Here is a 21,202-nt window from a genome sequence, read left to right as displayed (position 1 = left end):
CTAGACATTTCACACTGTATTTGCCCCCCCCCCCCCCCCCCCCGAGTCAAAATTTAATGCACTGCCCTCAGCCATCAGGCAGTGAAATCTGAGGAGGGTTTCACTGAACTGCTACCCAGCTACTTTTGAAGTACATTGTTCTAGTCGAGAGGCATTGAGCACATTCGTGCAGTAGCTCACTGCGTGCTGATGAGAGGCATGATAAACTGACATTTCCTAATTAGTATGATCTGAAAAAAATTAGTATAGAAAACACATTAAAATGTGTTTTCCATACTGCAAATGACTCGGGTTATTGTGTTGCTAGGGTTATTGTGTTGCTAGGGTTATTGTGTTGCTAGGGTTATTGTGTTGCTGCCAAATGACCTCAGGCTTACTTTTAAAAGCAGCTTGTGTGGAAATATAGATATAGAGAGTGCATCTGTGTCAGTTCTGTACAGCACAGGTTGCAAAGTAGCACTTGTGCTACTAGTATTTCTGCAAACTCTCCGCAAAAACTGTTGCCTGCAGAAGTAGAAGGGAGGGGGGGGGGGGGGTTGCCAAGCAAGGCTGCAGCTTACCGTAGCATGCTAGCAATACAGTGTTCATCTGTGTGACTGAGGTGTGTGATTGCACTTCAACTAAGCAGCTCAGTCTTAGTTTCTCCTATAAAGCAGTAATATCGATCAGAGAGCACTTTTGATGCTCTCTCAAAGACATTTCCTATCATGCTCGTTCTTGAAAGCACTTGAAACCATGACAAGTGCAGTGCAGTCCACAAACAAATGAACCTGCGTTCATTTTTTCAGTTGCAATATCAAAAAAAGTCCATTCAGGACCATGGGCGATCATAAACACTTCAAAGAAGGAGCTTTGAACAACCTTTGATTTCCTACATCGCGGTCTCTAGTTACGGGAAAGGCAGCCACTGGACGTGCCGAGCAGCTGGTCGATAGCCACAGTGCATTTTGAATCATGTGAGAGTGTCCGTGCCTGGCGAAGTGGTCTGTAGTACCAGGCTGGTCGCTAGTCACGGTGGTCGCTAGTCACGGTGGTCGCTAGTCACGGTGGTCGCTAGTCACGGTGGTCGCTAGTCACGGTGGTCGTTAGTCACGGTGGTCGTTAGTCACGGTGGTCGTTAGTCACGGTGGTCGTTAGTCACGGTGGTCGTTAGTCACGGTGGTCGCTAGTCACGGTGGTCGTTAGTCACGGTGGTCGTTAGTCACGGTGGTCGTTAGTCACGGTGGTCGTTAGTCACGGTGGTCGTTAGTCACGGTGGTCGTTAGTCACGGTGGTCGCTAGTCACGGTGGTCGCTAGTCACGGTGGTCGTTAGTCACGGTGGTCGTTAGTCACGGTGGTCGTTAGTCACGGTGGTCGTTAGTCACGGTGGTCGCTAGTCACGGTGGTCGCTAGTCACGGTGGTCGTTAGTCACGGTGGTCGTTAGTCACGGTGGTCGCTAGTCACGGTGGTCGCTAGTCACGGTGGTCGTTAGTCACGGTGGTCGTTAGTCACGGTGGTCGCTAGTCACGGTGGTCGTTAGTCACGGTGGTCGCTAGTCACGGTGGTCGCTAGTCACGGTGGTCGTTAGTCACGGTGGTCGCTAGTCACGGTGGTCGTTAGTCACGGTGGTCGCTAGTCACGGTGGTCGGTAGAACCAGGCTGGTCGCTAGTCACGGTGGTCGCTAGTCACGGTGGTCGCTAGTCACGGTGGTCGGTAGAACCAGGCTGGTCGTTAGTCACGGTGGTCGTTAGTCACGGTGGTCGCTAGTCACGGTGCCAGTCTTTGGTTGCAGGTTTTGCTGTATTGTTCTTAGTTATTAATTCAAACAATCTTCGAGAAGACAAAAAAGAAATTAACGCTACGAACAGAAAATCCATTCGGGAATTAAACACCTTTTAACTGTAAACGCGTAAACTTGCATGGTGGGGGGGGGGGTTGCATGGTGGGGGGGGGGGGGGGGGGGGTTGCATGGTAATGTCTGTGCAGCACTAATACTGTGTATAACGCTTTTTAAATCAAGTGTTTTTTTCTATTCACCCTCACCATGCTTTCACTGCTACACAGGTGGTCACTTGCAGAGACTGCGAAGTGACTCTGGTTCAATTCTTCCACGGCCATTGCCACCAGGAGGGCGTCCACGGCCAAGACGCAACACAGAACCTGCCCGAAATTTGCCTGACGTATCCAGAAGCACTCATGAATCTCCACCTGCTGCACGGGAGGGGATGCAACTACTTGTGGATGTGGATGCGCCTGCACCCCAACCCACCACAGCTGCCGCTGTTGCCTCTGCTGATACGGTGTCGGAGGACGCATTGCCTGATGAACAATTTGATTTCGATTCGTTGGCTCGTGTACGTCATCAGTCCAATTCTGCACCAGATTCTGCCTTGTCAGATCAGCAGGCATCAGGACCAGGTAAGACTGTGCTGTAAAGCCTAACGTAAAGTAAAGCCATGTTGTCGCACTCGCTGACTGTACATTATCTCATTACGTTGATGGAGAGTTAGTCATAACTCATTTTTGTCCTTCTCCTTTTTACCCTAAATTAACCCTTTACCGGCAAGTTTTGTATGTGAAATCCATAACATTTAGAAGGATGCCAATAACTCACAACGAGGCCACATTTTGTACGTGCAAGTTATGTTTTATTGGAAGTCTAGTACTACTTCTTGACCATGGAAAAAATTATTTTCTCATACCACACACATACGCTGCTAAATTGGCACCTCTACGTCTAAACACGGAAATTGTACACATGCAAATCGTCAGAGTTCCGACATTGACATGATACTGCCAAAACAAGTCGACTTGGGAGCGGAAACAAACGCCATAGCTAGTGTTGAAACGAGCGTATCTATAACAAACGAGCGATCAGTTCCACTAACGAGCAAGCTATCGAGCGAGCTAACGAGTTTCATTGATGTGGCAAATAATTATGATTATTTTTTTGAATAATTTTTTTTCTAAGTTCGATTTTTTTCAGCTGGTTCAAATTATCACCGCCGGCATTTGGGGTTGCTGCTGCTTCACTTCGGACTGCTGTTTGGTGTCGAGATGTCTTTTCAGCGCCGTCGTTGATTAGCCTTTGTAAGAATAGACCGTTTTGCAAAGATTGCAAGTAGCCCTAGTCTTCGCTGCATCGCGGGAGAAAACTTCCAAACGACTGAGCGTAACTTTCACTCGAATGGAGAGGTGACCGAAGCATATCCTGCGACAGGTCAGCAGATGCGGAACAAGACATCAGTAGAGTCCACCAAAGCTGCAACGACAACTGAAACAACTCAAGTGTAGTGCAGGCATACAGTCACCTGTAACTGCGAGTGATTTTCACTTTGCGCGGGATCGGGACTGGACTCTCGATCGACCAGGGAGTCGTAAATATTTTTACGACCCCCGCATGTACTGCCATGTGTACGGAGTACGGTGTACGGTGTTCGTTAGTGCAAACGAGCTGGCCGAACAAACGAGCCGAGTTTCTGGCGAGCGAGCTAACGAGTATCCGGTGAGATCGTTTCAACACTAGCCATAGCCATCACAAACTTCAGTGGCCATGCCTCGCTCGCAAATGAGAGCAGCATCGCCCCAGAATCGTTGTCGGAAAGCTCCGTACGGTCGCACGCACGCCGCGCTGCGCTGCTCTCACTCAGGTACGTAGAAAGTCGATGGCCTAAATTCCATCTCTGGGAGACTGTCGACACGGGGATCGCTCTCCATGGCTTCCCCACCAGAAGCACCATCAGCTTCTTCCAGGTACATCACGACGACATCGTCTTCAGTGGCTGGCGCTCCCCATATTTGCGTGAGAATTTACTTGGCGTGCCCCCCGCTCCGTAATTTGAAATTCGCTTGCATCGGCGGCTGGAACGAAGTATTTATCTGTCTGTCGTCGGTCACAGAGCGAATGACTGCTAGGTCCTCGTCGGAGAAGTCATCCGAGGACGATAGGAACTCACTGCGCAAGAGAAAATGCACCTGACGGTGTTTTGATGGAGGCGGACGGCATTGTCGGCGCGCGTGTATTTCCGTAAGTTTTCGATCGCGCAGTTCTCAATGAAATCAAATGGGACACGCGTGGATCTCTTCAGCTGCCGATAGGATCATACCTTGGCTGTGTGAGGGCCACGGGAAATCCCCGTGGGCTGATGCTTCACATCATGCCAGGCATGGTTTTGTATGCATGTCGAATGCGTCAACGTTGACGCATTCAAGTATGGGGCTGCTGGTAAAGGGTTAAAGTAAAGTGATTTATCGTGTCCGTTCCCGAAGGGAACTCACGACGGCCGCTAACACCCGCTAAACCCTAGCGGCGGATGCAGCACCTGATGGTGGGAGTGAGGGGATAAGTCTCACAGCCACTGGCACAACGATGCAAGAATTAGCATAGTGACTTTATTCCAACGGTAAATAAGTGACGAGAGAAATCGGCAACAGCATCGGCCGTTCTGTAACCATCAACTGATCTCCACACTCCACCAGTACATGCTCTCAACCTGTGCACGTATAGGCTATGCTAACACAGCACCACCATAGCCAGGACAATTCCATAAGGGCTTGAAAGGGATGAAGTCAGAAGTAAAAAAATAACGACAAATAACGACTTCTGGATCCGCTCTGCCCATAGCAAAGTGCAGGGCGTGGTGGGTAGGCCACTCGTGTGCCTTACAGGTGTGGATTTTTCCATAGCGGAAGTGGGTTCCTGACTGGGAGGGCCTCGTCAAGTCGCTACCGGCAGATGTGTCACTCTACTGTGAAGGAAACCACCCGGATGTGTATACATATAGATCCATTCAAAACATGGATCCAAGTGGATCCAAAAGTCATGACTCAGAGCTGGCAAGTCTCTTTCACTTAAAAAAAAATCAGAAAATCAGAAACTCATACCAGGCGGTTTCAGCTGTGGATAGTTCACGCTTCATTGGATTTGTGTTTGTTATGCATTTTTCCCTGTATGCATCCAGGTTCCTGATATCTTGACATTTACATTTGATGCTCCAAGCTAGGACGCACAAACCGCTTGCAATCTACCCAACCGGCTCCCGGGATAAACAAAAGGGCCAGTCACTATGGCTCAATGGCTGCATTCCGGCGGATGTTGCTTGTAGCCGGCTTATTGCCATGGAAGATCGTCCAGACGGTTTCTCTACACAGCCCCCAGGTTTGAGTGTATTGCCTTGGGCATCCCGTCATCCCGAATCAAGAAACTCTTCACCATGCGTGTGTTCTGTCAATCGCATCCCGGCAGCTCACACGTCCCTCGTATTCCACAGCGCCCACATTTTGTTGCTACATGTGCCGCTACTCTTCACTGCGTAGTAGTCGTAGTAGCCGTAGTAACATGTACAAAATGGATGTCACGTGTACATGTTTCTGGTAAACTCACAACTCACAACGGCATTTGACTAGTACTCGGTTATCTGATGCCACTATTCCTTTCTCCCTGTTGTATGCGTAAACACTGCTTGACTGCATGGAGTACTCTTCCGTCGGTGGGGTGCCTCGCTTGTGACATTATTAGAATGCATCTTTCATGCCATTTTGCAATCCCATCCTCCTCCTCTTTAGTGTCCTCCTCCTCTCCCCTATACTAGGCTACAGCGTCTTCCTCCCCTCCCCTCGCCGTCCTTATCTCATCCTCCTCCCCTCAGCCCATCCTCATCACCTCCCCGTCCTCCAACCCTCTACCCCCCCCCCCCCCCCTCTCCCATACTACACCCATCCACTCCCCTTCTCCTTCCCTCCCTTTCCTCCTTCCTTCTCTCCGCCTCCCCGATCAGTTGAGGCATTGTCTCACAGGGGAGGTGTACGTATCACACAATGTTATCTTGTTCTAGGTATTGAATAGCAATATTGTGAATCTGCCCATTCAGATAGCTTCTCATCTTTTATACTTGGTGTGTTGCCCTAAGATATGTAGGCTCATAGCCAAAAGCATGTTTGGCTAACCGCCACAACTCAATTGATTTTCGCTCAAAAATTCTTTTATTTTTCCACAGCTCTAGTCTAGTTCACTGATAGGCAATTTAGTAGGAACATCTTTTTGAAATTTCAGATATTTTATTTCAATTTCGATTTCAATTCTGCTACCTGTACCAGGGAGCATACTGCTGACCACAAGTGTTGTGAGGCATCATACCTTTAGTTTTAGGTCCATTCTTATCTCTAGATTGTGAAACATTCTCTCATTTTAATATTAGTCCTTCCAGTATACATGCTGTAAGCTCTTTGAGACGCTCAATGGGCAGGCTACAGTTGTTCGCTGTGGTTGGTGGTTGTGACTAACTTATCAAAGACTGTGAAAGTGGTACACTGTGCTAGCCATCATTCATTGTTCAGCATCATGCTCGCTTCCAAGCACCTTATCCCATGTCAACTTCCACAGTCAAACTTGAAATCAGTTCAATGTCCATCCCCAACATTCACAACCAGAAATCGCTTTCAAATTGAATGAGTGACCTAGAATCTCATGCCACTGGTTGCCAACAGATGAAAAACGGATGATCAGCGGCAAGTTGTTTGTAGAATACTGATCATGCACGAATGATCATGCTAAAGAAGCAGAACGCATCGTAAGATAATGCTGATGGATTAGGAGATTGGTAATGTTTGCCAATCATTAAATGTCCCCGTACCCTGTCAGTGTTGTGCCTTGTTGCAAGTTCTGACAGTACAGTGTCTGGTGGATAGTTACTCATAACCTGTGACACATTATTCTCGTTCTTCTCAAAGAAATTTCAGGATAATATTATTATTATTTATAAAAATAATACAAAGCTACAAAAATGATAAAGACGGGGAGCAGTCAAAATTTTAAAGTCACAGGACACTGTGCTCCTTCACATGCACTCGGGCACTCCAGCTACATTCATCATCTTGCCTTCTTGTCTAGTACCACTCATACCATGCCTCGGATTCACCATCCGCCACGGAGATGCCATAGCAACCAGACTCATGCTTGGTGGAGTACTGGACCGAGTCAAACCAGGTCTTGAACTGGTCTTTCATCGCGCTGAAGACGTCGGGGTGCTTCTTGGACACGTCCTTTCTCTCTGCAATGTCATCGAGAAGGTCGTAGAGTATGGCGTTGTGGGGCACGCCATTTTTCATGTTCATGAACAGCTTGTACTGTGCAGGACAGTGAGGCACAGCAGAGAATGTGCAGACACGTCGACACTGGCATACATGTACAAGCACATCCCCAATGCATCTACATACAATGCATCTACATGTATATATAGTGGATGAAAAATGTGCGCGGTGTACAGTAACGTTAGCCGGATTCGCGGCCGCATCACCTGACGTGTTCAGGAACACATCAAGCAAAATACATTCGCATCGGCGGGCCACCACTTCGCCCATATATCCTCAGTGTCAAATCGCGGTGTACATTCAACAATATACTCACGAGCATCTGATGAAAGATGAAAGAAAATTCTATGTTTTTGGCACCATGTCACCATGTGCATGTCAATCAGTACAGTCATGTCATGTAGAAATCAGTACTCAGTGCATTAAGACATCACCAGTACAGTCAGGTCATGTAGAAATCAGTACTCAGTGCAATACGACATCACCAGTACAGTCATGCTTTCATCTGGCTGCTTCACCGACCGGTAGAACAGTGGTGCTCTGGAGCAGATGGTCAGGAAACACGTGGAATGCATGTACGTTGTAACACGTTTTCAGCCAAGTCCCGTCCTCTTGCTACTCTTGATATATGCCCCTTTACATGCCGGGAACTCACACAAGTTATCTGCACTTTAGTCCCATTGCTTATGTGGGTGACGTTATTCGTAACCCGCGCTTATCTCGATATTTTCATGAAAAACAAAGGTGTGCGGTCAAGCAAGGTCTGATCATGTCTCGTTGTTCTCGTACAGGCTGCCAACGTGACACATACTCGCATGCACTGACATACACACACCCATACATGCACGCACACACACACACAAACACACACACACACACACACACACACATACACATACCTGGTTATTGACCCAAGTGGCATTGTAGCTGCTGTTAAACTGGTGCTTCACGGAAAACATGAAACCTATTGGCTTGGATCGATTGACTTCATTGCCAGTGATGATGTTCATGATTGACTCTCCATCCACGGTGCGCTGCTTAGGCAAACCATACCAACATTACAACCAGTCAAGTAGAAATCAAACATTGACGTTTTAATAATTAATAAAATAAGTGACTTCTTGCAATATTCCAGCGCACATGTGTGTTTGTGTGTGTGTGTGCGTGTGTGAATATGCATGCATGTGTGTGTGTGTGTGTGTGTGTGTGTGTGTGTGTGTGTGTGTGTGTGTGTGTGTGTGTGTGTGTGTGTGTGTGTGTGTGTGTGTGTGTGTGTGTGTGTGTGTGTGTGTGTGTGTGTGTGTGAGGAGTCCAAGGCTCGGTATTCCTGCTCTCACTTCTGCAATCCACTACAGTCGTCCCTCTCTAATCCGGCACCTTTTGCTACGGCGTTTTCTGCTGGATTAACGAGGGTGCTGGATTAAGAAATCCTGCCCTCTGACCCGGCCCTACCCAATTGCATGCATGTATCATATGTACGTCAAAACGCAGGGTTTTTCCGTGTCGACCCAAGTATTTGGTGCACGGCTTTATATTCTCAATTGTTCTCCGGGAATATACACAGTGATAAAGTGATAAAGTAAAACAGAGAACATGTTCACATGTGCTCTTGCACACACACGCACACACACACACACACACACCTGAAAATTGGCAGGACACTACCCCTTGCTAAAATAAAAAAGTATGGTTGACTGCCGTTGTCTCCTGGACAACATTGACCAGACTGGCCTAGCCTGGCCTGGCAAGGAGTGCACCTGTACGGTACGTGATTTACGACTGCCGGATTATGAAATCAAACTACGTGCGGTTTGAGCGATTCGTTTCAAAAAGTCACTGCCGGAGGCGGAATTCAAGTGCCGGATTAAGATGTAGTAATTGAACGAAAAAAATCGGTTTCGTCAGAAAGTGCGCCGGTTGGCAAGGGTTCCGGATAAACAAGTGCCGGATTAGGGACCATCGCAAAAGTTCGCAGAAGCCCCTGAAACGAAGAGCATACGTTTGGGGGGGGGGGGGGGAGGGAGTCGGTGCGAAAATCGCAAACCGGGCTTCAATTCAAAAAAGTATTGACGACATAATTATAGGAGCTGTAGGATTAGCATGCCATCACAGCCGGCGTAGATCGCTTGTCAGGACGCGTATGGGGAATGTGAAAGCAATATACACCAATCAACGTTCATTGTACATGTAATGCTCAAAGGATACAACTGCATAGCTCTAGCTGTTCTCGTTCTTAGATCACCCACTGCAAGGTGATATCATCGTTGCATTTATAAAGTGCTGTACATTTTTACACACTGATACAACAATGCTTGTGTAGTATTATAATAATTATTATGTGTGAGCATCCAAGTGAAAAAATGAAGCCCTATTGTGACTGTCGTTTCGTTTGAGGGGGGAGGGAGGGGGGTCAGGCCCGAAACTCACGGTCTTCGTTTCGGGGGCTTCTGCGAACTTTTGCGATGGTCCCTTAGAGAGGGACGACTGTACACCTAATGTTCCAATGGCACTGACTACATTGCTTTGTGCCAACTCATGATGTGCTGCTATCCACTATGTGATAAGGGGCTACTGCCAGCTCTCCTACAGCATGTCGTGGTCATGTGCAAGGCAAGGTGTCATTAATAGCTTCACATGGACCTTACGTTATCGGGCATCTCCAGCTTTAGGATGTCCATGATGGTCGGCATCAGGTCACTGGATACGATCGGCGCATCCACAACGCGATTCTCGCTGATCACGTTCGGCCACTCGATGATCCCCGGCACTCGCACACCGCCCTCGTAAACCGTTCCCTTCCGGCCACGGAGACCATTGGTGGAGCCCGGTGTGCCTTTAGCAGGTCCGTTGTCACTGAAAAGGAGAAGGAGGCATTTTCCTAATTTTTTAAAGCACACATTAAACATCTCGTTAAATTCCTCTACTTGCTTGCGAGCTTTGCTTTTAGTGATTCGATCAGGTGTATGCATGACGCTGCTTTATTCAGGGGAGGGGGTCGCTAGGCAACACTGTACTGTCAATGATTGCCATGTATTTGAAGGTGAGTGCAGCAAAGGCGCTGCTACAAAACAAACAAACAAGCAAACAACGAAAACGACAGCAACAAGCATCGCCCATTGCCGCGTTCTGTGGTTGGTGGAAATCTACGATCTACAGCATGGGAACGGATTGTGCCTTAGCTCTGGCATTTTTTTTAATTTTATTCCAAGCAATACATGGCTGGGGTAGCCAATGACCACTTTGCGTGGCGATTGCAGGGTTTTTATAGCCAACCACGGCTAACAAGGAAAAGAGTAAGAAGTCAAAAAGAAAAGGAGAAGAAGAAAGCCTGAAGCAAACATGGACTAAAATTGTGGTCTAAAGTAAGGCGTTCCTTGGCATACATTCCAATATGCATGTATGCAGCAGAAGAACATCTGGGGAAATTCCGAATGGCAAGGGAGAGGCAGACCCAGAGACGACAGTCCACAAGGGAGACACTGTGAAAGAGACTGAGCAAATGTGAGATCGAGTGCACGGGAAGTTCCGTTGCTACGGTAACCTGAGGAACCTATCACATACACAATGCTTCTATTTTTAACAAAATGGAGGTGTTAACAATTGACATAGATATGATGTCTTTGAGCACATCTGCTGCATGTGGGGTTTCTGGGCACAGGAGGTGGACATGGGCACAACACGAGTACTGTTAATCTCACATTGCGGCCTTACCTAGCAAACCAGAGCAGTGTGTTGTTAGCCAGATTCAGTTCTTGAAGCAATGATCTCAAACGGCCAACCTGTGCGCACAGAGTGAACTCGTTCGGTTTTAATGGCATGGGTTGCAGTTTCGTCGAGATGACATACTGTGCACTAAAATGTTTTGTGTAAGCAGTGGATACACTGTGTGATCCCCTCTCTCCCAATCTCTCCCCCAATCTCTCCCCCAATCTCTCTCCCAATCTCTCCCCCAATCTCTCCCCCAATCTCTCTCCCAATCTCTCTCCCAATCTCTCTACCACAACCTACATAATATGTGTCCACAGTCCGTGATGTGGCCTCAAATGTACTTTGCTTTGAAGCTGTAGCTGGAAATGACTTGAACAGGTTCCCATCGCCCTTAGAGATCTGTCATGCTGATGCTTTGTGGTCGTCTACTTTTACGATTTACACTCAACCAAACAAAAGATGTCTCTTCCAAAATTCACTCGATATCTAGAAAATGATCCATATTAAAGGAAAAGCGAAAACAGACATTTTAAACAAAGTAGGAAAGCCAGTACAGTATCTTCAAACCGTCTACCTGGACATCCATAGCTTCGATTGCACCGAGGTAGTCCACTGTCTGGCTGTCATAGCCAAGTTTCTGGTACTTGCTGCGGTAAGGCTCAACGGCAATGTAGTTAATGTGCACTAGACACACACACGCACCATCACACACCGTCACACTCACTCACACACATACACACATACACACACACACACACTTGTACTTGCTCATATACATACATACATACATACATACACACACGCACACACACACACGCACATAAATATCCGCATGTGCATTTTTTGTATCGCACATGCCCATCGCCTAAGCGATGGTAGGGAAACAAGCTGCACTGAGACAAAGCAACTTGTCCTAAACCATTTTGCAGCTTACAAAGTTGATTGGCCGCCATTAATTTTAACCTTGTCTTCACCAGATTGAAGTGGCTTTCACATGTACCATGCATACATACACATACGGCTCACATGCACATGCACACATACACACACACACACAACACACAACACACACACACAACACGCACACACAACACGCACACACACACACACACACACACACACACACACACACACACACACACACATGCACACACACACACACACACACACACACACATGCACACACATACACACACACACACACACACACACACACACACACACACAAGCACATAATATGTGTACACATGCACACACATAAGGCTCATACACTCTCATTTACATTCATGCATTAACACACTCACAATGTCTCATGTATTCTCATACTAGTTATAATATCCTCTCACCGGTGTGCACGGGTATATAAAGAAAGAATGGTTTCTTGTCCTGAGCTATTCCACGCAGGAAAGGCTCGACCATGTCCATGATGAACAGACTGTCATCACCAGGCTCTGGCGTTGTCAGGTTCATAATATTGCTGTGTAGCCAAATTGCAAAGAGAAAAACAGTACACTGAGACTCATGGTGGTGGCGGTGGCGGTAGTGCTGATGCAGTCGATGGTGGTGATGGGGGGGGGGGGGGGGGAGGGTGCAGTCGGTGGTGGTGGTGGGGGGGGGGGGGGGTGATGCTGGTGGTATAGAGGTTTTGCGAATGATTTCATGGGGGTGGGTCAGCGGAATCTCCAATGGGCGCTAAGTATACGGCATGAGTCAGCAGACTTTCAGATGGGTGTTAAGTATGCAGCGTGAGTCGCTAGTGCAAGTCCAGCGCTGTACCACGGGTCCGCGGCTTTGCCAAAGCATCTCAACTGATGATGCAATCGCATAACCTCTCTAGCTAGGCGGTGATGCTGATGTTGTTGGTTGCACTGTATTGGGTAGTGTTGGTGGTGTTGGTGGTGGTCAAGCTGAACGGGCTAGGGAATAGGAAGTCAGTTTGGCTTTTCTACTGATTCAAAATGAGGATGCAGGCATTCGCAGTAGAACTCACCTTTTCCGGCCATGTTGAGACTAAGCATAGCCCGGAACTAGGAATTTCCTGCAGCTCAGAATATACAATTCTGATTCAGCATTCAGGTTTAGCATGAGGGCAATATAGTTATTTAGCGCCGTTTTTTGTTTGTTGAATGGCAATTTCCGCGCCTCTAGAAGGGTTAGAAAGGTGCCTGGTAGATGGGAGTGCCTAGATCTGGGAAGTGCCTAGATCGAGGGAGTGCCAGGATCTGGGGAGTGCCAGGATCTGGGGAGTGCCCGGATCAGGGGAGTGGCAGGATCTGGGGAGTCTAGATCGGGGGAGTGCCAGGATCTGGGGATTGTCGTGATCTGGGGAGTGCCCGGATCGGGGAGTGCCAGGATCTGGGGAGTGCCCGGATCTGGGAGTGCCAGGATCTGGGGAGTGCCAGGATCTGGGGAGTGCCCGGATCTGGGGAGTGGCTGGATCTGGGGAATGCCCGGACCTGTGCAGTTCAACTCTACCTTGAATTGCTGGGATTTGCTGTCCAGAAGTTTGTGCAGGAGAAGTTCTGATTCCAATGACCGGATATGCAGTTCGGCGGGGAGAAGCAGCCGCAGTTTGTCGTTGCAGTGGGTGCAGAGCGCTCCGTTGCATGCCAGATGTCAAAGCCGTGTATGCCAGGGTGTGAGATCTACAAGCAACACATGCATGAAGGAATATCGGATAAACCACTGGCCTTGCCACGCGTGTAGTTCTCGTGCACTGCTGCTTTCATATGAGATTAGAACGAACACTTCAACTGGCTTTTTGTTTACTTGAAAAGCACATAACCACCAGGAAAGCTGACAAAGAAGCTTGGTCCACAAACAATGGTCCCCAATGGCCTTCACAAGTACTTGCAAGTCGGGTAGGAAGAAAGCAATCATGTTCTCTTTGGCAGAGACTTACTGGCCATTTCGGATTGCCTCCTTTCAGAACTTTAAAGTCGCCAAGGTGCCTGGGGAGAGGAAACACAGGGAAAAACTTTGCAAACTTGGATTAAAGTTCAGTCCGCATACTTGTACAAGTATGCAATGTCTTCTTTACAATGGAGTCAAGTTGGTGACAGCAGGGCCACTGCCGTGGACAGGTTTATCAGCTGCCAATACTACGAACTTTTCCCAGAAGGTGTCCCATGACTCCTCTTGCCTACCTCTGTAGGGCTTCACAAAACCTTCCAGTTTCACTGACATGATGACCAGTACTCGTACTGTCACACAACTCCAGTTTCCAGTTCCTCAACTGACTGTTAGCGTTCGTTCCCGGGTTTCGGCACCACAGTCATACACACCGCGCGCACACACACACACAAACACACACACACACACACACACACACACACACACACACACTCTTGGACAGATTACGGTTGTTCCTCACCATTTCCCAAACATTGCCGAGGTATATCCCCGGGACTTGACGGCCTCGGGGATCGTATACTCATAGTATGGTAGTGGCATCTTCTCCTGGCGAACAAAGTCAGCAGTTCCACCACCAGCGTTGGCCGTCCAAACACAGTAGCGATTGTGGTTCCTTCCTGTCAGCACCGTGCCACGCGTCGGCGAGCATACAGGACCTGCAAAGTATTCAAAACAGCAAGTAGATAACTGAAGATTATCAATTTGTGGGACATGCCGAGATTCATGCAAGGATGGCACTGACATAAGGGGGGTAAGCATGTGAAGCGGGGAGAGGGGGGGGGGGAAGCATGTGAAGGGGGAGGGGGGGGGGGGGGTAAGCATGTGAAGGGGGGGGGGGTAAGCATGTGAATATTATAACCCAACAGTCATAGTACATAGTGATACATTGGGTCACATGATGACATGATTGACATCACACTAGGAATCCTCCTCTGTTCACAGAGAGCTCGGTGCATGTACTTCAACAGAGCATCCTTACAGAGCAGGCAGAACAAGACTAGATGCAACAATAACAAGTAAAACCTTGTTCTGCCTTCTGAGTAGGCCTACGTTCACTACTGATCATGACCCTACGTGTACATGCACAATGGCATGCCGGAGTGTGTGGTCACTGGTGCTCCTACCTCCACTGTAGTACCGCTGCAGCTTTAGGCTGTTAGGACCCTTTGCCATGGCGTCCAGATTTGGTGTGGAAGCATTGCCGCCATTGTATCCAACGTCACCCCAGCCATAGTCATCCGCCTGAGCCAAACAGTACAAAATACGAACGTGACTTCCAATATACATCTGAGCAGAGTACAGTCCATGGTGCCAGTGGTGTTAGACATACTCTGAAGTATTTTTTATTCTTCATATGGCACATATCTATAACCAGGCCCAAGGGAATCATGCCTGATGAAGCTATAACCTTGCCAGCATGCAGGGTATCCCAATAGTGCATGTTCAGCTCAAGTAAGCGTGCCACTATCGGATAGCCGGATACCCGGTAAGGAAGTCGTACATCAACATCTCCGACGGTACATTCATGTCAGTAGATCTACATGACTGTACTGATGTATGAGACGTTGATGTATGAGACGTTGATATGCATGGATATACTTGTTGTTTGACTTTGTTACTTGTTTGACTTTGTATGGAAATGATGGCAACGCTGGCAAAGCCATCATCAGCATGCCATGCCTTAGGCTACTGCCATGTGACATCTACATCATTCTACATCTACATGTGCATAGTGTAAGCCTTGCTTGTGAGTTTACCAGGTATGATAATGTTCAGTATTTCACAACCAGGACGACACCCAGTATCCCATAGGTTCATGGTAGTAAGACTAATCTCCCTGCTGACCGGCCACTGGTTGTTATCAGGAGCACAGGTTCTTGCCATGCATGGCCTCCACCTTGTGTTATGCTGCCATCTTCTGACATGTCACAAGACTGTAGGCACGGAGATGACCAATCGCATTGCACCTAGCAGGGCCTAGATGAGGCGATCAAAGCATGCTACAAGAAGTAGAACTCCATATTTAGTGGAGCGGGCTTTGATTTTCCCATCAAAGCCCGCCCAGGCGGGCTTTGATTTTACGATCAAAGCCCGCTCCACTAGGGCTTTGATTCACTGTTCTGACATGTCACATGACAATCGACATGGCAACAGCGAATCCTAGCGCGACTTGCCGTGCTTTGAATCAGCCACTGAAGACCTGTGAGCGCTTGCAGGTCTCCGATTTTCCAATCGGAGCACGCCCAGGCGTGCTCCGATTCAGCCATCAGAGGCCGCTTTTTTTTTTTTTTTTTTTTTGGTTTACCGCTGGGTAAGAACACCATAAAGGCTATGATGAAAAGGATCTCCAACAAAGCCAACCTCTCGAGATCCTACACAAATCATTGTGTCCGCGCAACAGCAGTGCAGAAGCTTGTGGATGCGGGCGTGTCGGAGACAGCGATCATGGGGACGACGGGACATCGCCAGGTCCAGTCGTTGACCGCATATGCCAACAGGAATTCAGAACAAAAGAGAAAAGAGATGGCTGCAGTTCTGGATGGAGAGTCTCCAACTGCAACCAATGCTGCTACCCGTGCTCTTACAGCGCCAACAACGAGCGTTCAGCGATCACAGCAGCAGACTGAGTTCCACGATCCCGACATTGATGAGTACATCGCAACTTGTGACCCAACAGTGCAATCCCCAACTCACCAACGGTCTCTGATGCAGAAAGCTACGAAGACCATCAACTTTTCCGGAGCTCAGTTTGGTGCAAACTGCAATGTTCACCTGCACCTGTAGGCTGTAGTCACTGCGAAGAAGAGAAGCTGAACTGACCTGGTTTTTAGCTGACTAGACCGCCCTTGTTTTATCTCTGTGTTGTGACTGTGTACATTAGTCATTATGTAACATGTCTGAAGTACTAAACTGGCGACTAGTTGTGTTCCTTGTCTGGTCTAGTGTGCGTGCCTTGAGTAGGTACTAGGTATGTGTGAAGTACTACATGTAGTAGTACTAGTAGTAGATCTACGAAGTAGTTCGTGCAATGCATGTCAGAAATGGTATCAAAGCATTCGTACTCGGACTCAAGTGCTAGAATCGGAGCCCTCCGCGCTAGCGCGCGTCGGGCTCCGATTCCGCACTTTCGTCCTCGTACTCATGCTCGATTCCATACATCAAGCTCGCTTTTTTTTTACTCGACTCGGGCTCGAGAAGGCTGATCGTCGTGCTTTCAAGCGCGATAGGAAGATCGAAGTGCGTGTTCTTGTCAGAAATCCAATCAAAACAGTCGTGTTCATGTTCTATCAGCCAATCACAGCCCTTCGCGAAGTATTTACAAGTCCGATATGAGTTTCAAGCGTGGGTGCATGTCAGAAATGCAATCAAAACACTCGTACTCGTGCTCGATCAGCCTGCATCACAGCCCTTCGCGCTTCGCGCGGCGGGCTGTGATTAGGCGATCTCACACTCGTACTCTTGCTTGATTCCATACATCATACCCACACAACTACATGTACAGCGAGAAGACTGAGAGAATGAAGAAAGTGTTATAACCAGGCTGTTGTTGTAGGTAGTACATGAAGTACATGTAGCTCTGCCCTTCGGCACTGAGCACCGTACTGGACAGCCTAGAACCCCTCTACTGGCAGTCTAGCTCTGTTTTGCAACTTTAGGGGTCGCACTTGGTATCATGATCAGCTCTCGACATCGCGGCCATCTTGCTTTTGACTGCATGCGCGACGCGTGCTCTTTTGGATCACGTGTGTGGTTCTCAATGCATTGTTTGCATACAAAACTGCACAAGCGCTACAAAGCTAGCTACGTACATCAAGACCTGCAGATATCTGAATTCTGATTTCTGTGAACAGAGTTTCTTCTTCACTGATACCGTTCTTGTTTTGACACGGCGACGTTCTCTTTCCCCGTTCTCCTTTCAAAATAGACTTCCATTTAGTTGTAAGTCACAACAGCAAACTTACTGGTAAGTGGAGGTCTAAGGCTTGCGCGCAAATATTCCCGCTTTGAATTCGCGTGTCAATACTCAGAACAACGACCGTGGGAATCATGCGAGTGGAGTATTTCTCAGGAGGAAGAGGTTCTGTTTGCAAAGTTGCTTCGATCCACAAGGAGTATACCAGCAACGAGTACACCTGCTACGGAAAGCGATCCTATCGGGACTTACTGACGGTATGGTTTCCTTGTTTTATGTCACTTGTATCGGTACTTTTCCTACTGCACGGACTGCACTTGTATGATACCTGTGACACAAACATCACAATCGCACGGTGTCGGCTTGAGTTGGTCTTGGAGTCTTCATGGTCCAGCAACGCGGCATCGCCGAGTTGGAGAAAGAAAGCAATGAATGTACATGAACATTGTTCCAAAACAAAGACACAGGGCAAAGCGTTGCATTCAGCAGGCAGATCATTCTGATCCCTTCCGCGCACCAAATAAACTCGAAGCAGTCCAAGTACATGTACTTTCCGACACTGCGCAATCGCGCGAGCGGCTCGCGCCGGGCCGTCCTTGCAGTCTTCAAAATGTTCCTTGGCAGCCATCTCTTCTCCGATTTCGATGATCGAGGGCTCATTTTCTTTATTAGAATCTCCTCCGTAAATCTACCGAATCAATTTTTTCCTCAACGACATAGATTTACTGTCAGAATACTGGAAAGCAGGGCGACAACGCTCAGAAAAAGCCCTACACACGGATTTCCCTTCTACTTGACCGATTTCAAAATTTCTTTCGATAGATGTCCGCGTACTTGGCCGTCAAAGCAGCCCTGCGATTTTCAACGCCGTAGCTAGATAAACGGCTGCCAAGGAACCCTTTACAAATCGCCCAAATATTGCGATATTTTGAATTTTCCGTAACTCTGATTGGCTGCACGACCCTGACGCGCACGTGCTGCGTGCGTGATGAATCAAAAATGGCTGCGATGTCTAAGTACACAAGTGCGACCCCTGAACTTCAGTCATGTACATGTAGACGACAGTATGCTACATCATGATTGTACCGGCTTAGTTGCCTGCATGCCCTGCACCCAGAGCGAGGGCCAGAGGCAGAGCGTTTGATGTGGATTATGGAACTGTAGCTACTTGAATGTTGCCAATGAATGAACCCAACTAGTAACTAGTAGTAACTAGTATACTAATGATGACTGTGCATGATGTACATGTACATGTACGTGAATGTGTCACCCTCTGGACCAGGGCCGCTCATCACAGGCTCCATGTTCGGACAATTCGATCCAGTCGCCCCACAATGCCCACACACCAACGTGCACTTGAGCAATGTACAAGGCACGCGTGATGAAGCAACTCACCATCATGAAGATGAAGTTCGGTGACGATGTCTCCACGTCGGTCCCACCTACAGTCATAGCGACCGCCAACAGGCAACTCGTCCAGGCGAGCACAGCGGTCTGTCGCCACATCTCCCAACCTATTCCGTGGAATCTCCTGCTGTCCTCTTCTAACAAACTGCTCAGAACTCTTCCCGAATGTGGCTACTGAGTAGCCCTTTTAGCTCTCGATTTGTTACGAAAGTGTAGGTCTACTTGTAAACATAGGCTGTTGGTAACATCAACTGTCTGTCATTCTGGCACTCGGAGTTCAGCGCTGACTGCTCAGTCTGTGACTCTGTATGCAGCGGATCCCAGTACAACCTCCTCCAACAAGACTAACAGTCTACATGCGGTGACGTATTGCAGGTAGCAAGCCTGTAGTGTAGTGTAGTGTAGTGTAGTGAAACTTCACCTCGTGTGCAATCAAATGTACTCTGATGTATTATTAATACACTGTGGGATATACATGTAGTACTATTTTGACAACCCTGCATTATTCCCATCATTTCACCTTGGATATTAAAATTTACAATCATGAATGTCATGACTTCGGCTATGAAGAACAGATTCTTTGAATGGTTCTACTGTCTAGGAGGAACGTTTCACTGAAGCTAGTTAGTTTCGCTGACTGTCTGCAGCGATCGTGGCTTCTTCTGGCGAAGTAAGCGGCGATGACTATGTCACAGAATCTGAGACCCCCCCCCCCCGTGATACATGTAGAGTAGTGTTCACCGTGTCTGTGGCCCAGTGTGGAGTGATAGCTAGCTGAGGTGATATTGATAACAATAGTGATGCGTTGGTGATAGTAATTAATAACATGATGCTTGACAGCTCACAGCACATGCGACGTCAATAGTGTGATTTGCACTAAAGTAACTAAGTAATTAGTTACTTAGTTAAACTGCTTTTTTCTTTCTTGTCGGTGGGCCACGGTCGGTGGCAGGTTTCCTAACTTACTTCCTGTTTTTAGTCTACACTCAGTCACTGGCAGTGACACATCCACTACCACACTCCACAGTACTACAGTCTACATACAGTGCCTGGGGTCACATTTCCGGTCAGTCAGACTCTTCAACACAACAGTACAACTACAAGGACTGGGTGGAAAGGAGGTTCGAAGCACATGTGTGCGTGCAACTAGTGACGTGTTACTTTGCACTGCTAGCATGCTCCCTCGCGAGCCACTGACTCAGACTGTCATCAGTCATCAACGCCAACGCGGTCATCATGTCGGGTTTCACGATTTATACAGACATACATGTAGATCTAGACGTCGGAGAGCTAGAGGTCCAATCCAAGTGTTTGGGTGTTCTCGTCCGGGTGGAAATTCTTTCCACAGTAGATCTAGTATGAATAATTATCACTCCCTTAGTATTGACTCCCATAGATTTTCGCTATACCTAAGCAGTCAAAATTAATATTCCTGCATATTTCACTCCTAAGGGCTATATTGACCGCTTATATTTGACTCCTTTTTAGCGATTGAACACAATCAAAAGTCATTCTTTGGTTAGTCGTGATACTTGGTCAGCATAAGAAATAAAAGACCTCGTAAAAGACCTCTGCTTCGCCTCGGTCTTTTACTCGGCTTTTATTAATTATAATTTTTCTTATCACTCCCTTAGTATTGACTCACATAGATTTTTGCCATACCTAAGCAGTTAAATATTCCTGCATATTTCACTCCTTAGGGCTATATTGACTGCTTATATTTGACTGCTTAGGGGTTGCGCAGTTGAACGGTGCCTAGTGCAGCATTGTCACTGCATGAGTAGGCCGTGGTGCAACGGTTGTGCAATCATAAAACCGGGATTCATGAGGTTATCGTTCTGGAATTTGAAATACGGACTGTTTGTCGTGATAAATCTAATATTGACTTCGTACTTGGTCAGTATAGGAAATAAAAACCTCGTAAAAGACCTCGGCTTCGCCTCGGTCTTTTACTCGGCTTTTATTTCCTATATTGACCTCGTACTCAGTCAATATTACTATTAGATACATATTGACCTCGTACTCAGTCAATATTAGATACTTCATGCGAGCAGGCATCTGCCTGATCTGGTCCGTAGATGGTGTGAGTTTTCAGTCAACCGTGAACACTTCTCACAGAACTGATCTCGTAGGTGAGACTTGGCGCCGCTCTTCACCAGTGTTCACCTGGCCTGGCTAAATATCGCGCCA

General features: G+C 47.7%; 2 protein-coding genes across 6 annotated transcripts in view; one reads left to right on the top strand and one right to left on the bottom strand.

The window, feature by feature from the left end:
• Nucleotides 1-6,260, top strand: part of LOC135808669 (uncharacterized) — a 66,454-nt gene extending 60,194 nt beyond the window's left edge. For all 5 annotated transcript variants that reach the window (XM_065321889.1, XM_065321890.1, XM_065321888.1 and 2 more), the window contains 2 exons: nt 2,047-2,400; nt 4,944-6,260. In XM_065321889.1, the coding sequence (XP_065177961.1) occupies nt 2,047-2,400; nt 4,944-4,951 (362 nt within the window). In that variant the 3' untranslated portion in view covers nt 4,952-6,260. The remainder of the gene's footprint in view (nt 1-2,046; nt 2,401-4,943) is intronic.
• Nucleotides 6,261-6,425: 165 nt separating this feature from the next.
• LOC135808673 (steryl-sulfatase-like) lies at nt 6,426-19,261 on the bottom strand. Its single transcript, XM_065321895.1, has 11 exons — nt 19,001-19,261; nt 14,817-14,934; nt 14,153-14,348; nt 13,682-13,730; nt 13,255-13,424; nt 12,126-12,256; nt 11,354-11,463; nt 10,783-10,850; nt 9,717-9,924; nt 7,971-8,105; nt 6,426-7,107 (listed from the first exon to the last, which is right to left on the bottom strand). Exons 1-11 carry the CDS (start codon nt 19,109-19,111, stop codon nt 6,868-6,870), a joined length of 1,536 nt encoding a protein of 511 aa, XP_065177967.1. The 5' UTR covers nt 19,112-19,261; the 3' UTR covers nt 6,426-6,867.
• Between the last annotated feature and the right edge of the window lie 1,941 nt (nt 19,262-21,202).

This window comes from Sycon ciliatum, chromosome 2 (assembly GCF_964019385.1).
Source record: "Sycon ciliatum chromosome 2, ocSycCili1.1, whole genome shotgun sequence".
Lineage (NCBI taxonomy): Eukaryota > Metazoa > Porifera > Calcarea > Leucosolenida > Sycettidae > Sycon > Sycon ciliatum.
This window is presented reverse-complemented; position numbering and strand designations above follow the sequence as displayed.

Coding starts and splice junctions, on each gene's coding strand:
- LOC135808673 (XM_065321895.1), bottom strand. CDS start 19,111: ATGTGGCGACAGACCGCTGTGCTCGCCTGGACGAGTTGCCTGTTGGCG. Junction 13,731..14,152: donor TCGGCAATGTTTGGGAAATG/GTGAGGAACAAC, acceptor TCCTCTCCCCAG/GCACCTTGGCGACTTTAAAG. Junction 8,106..9,716: donor AGCTGGAGATGCCCGATAAC/GTAAGGTCCATG, acceptor TTGCCTAAGCAG/CGCACCGTGGATGGAGAGTC.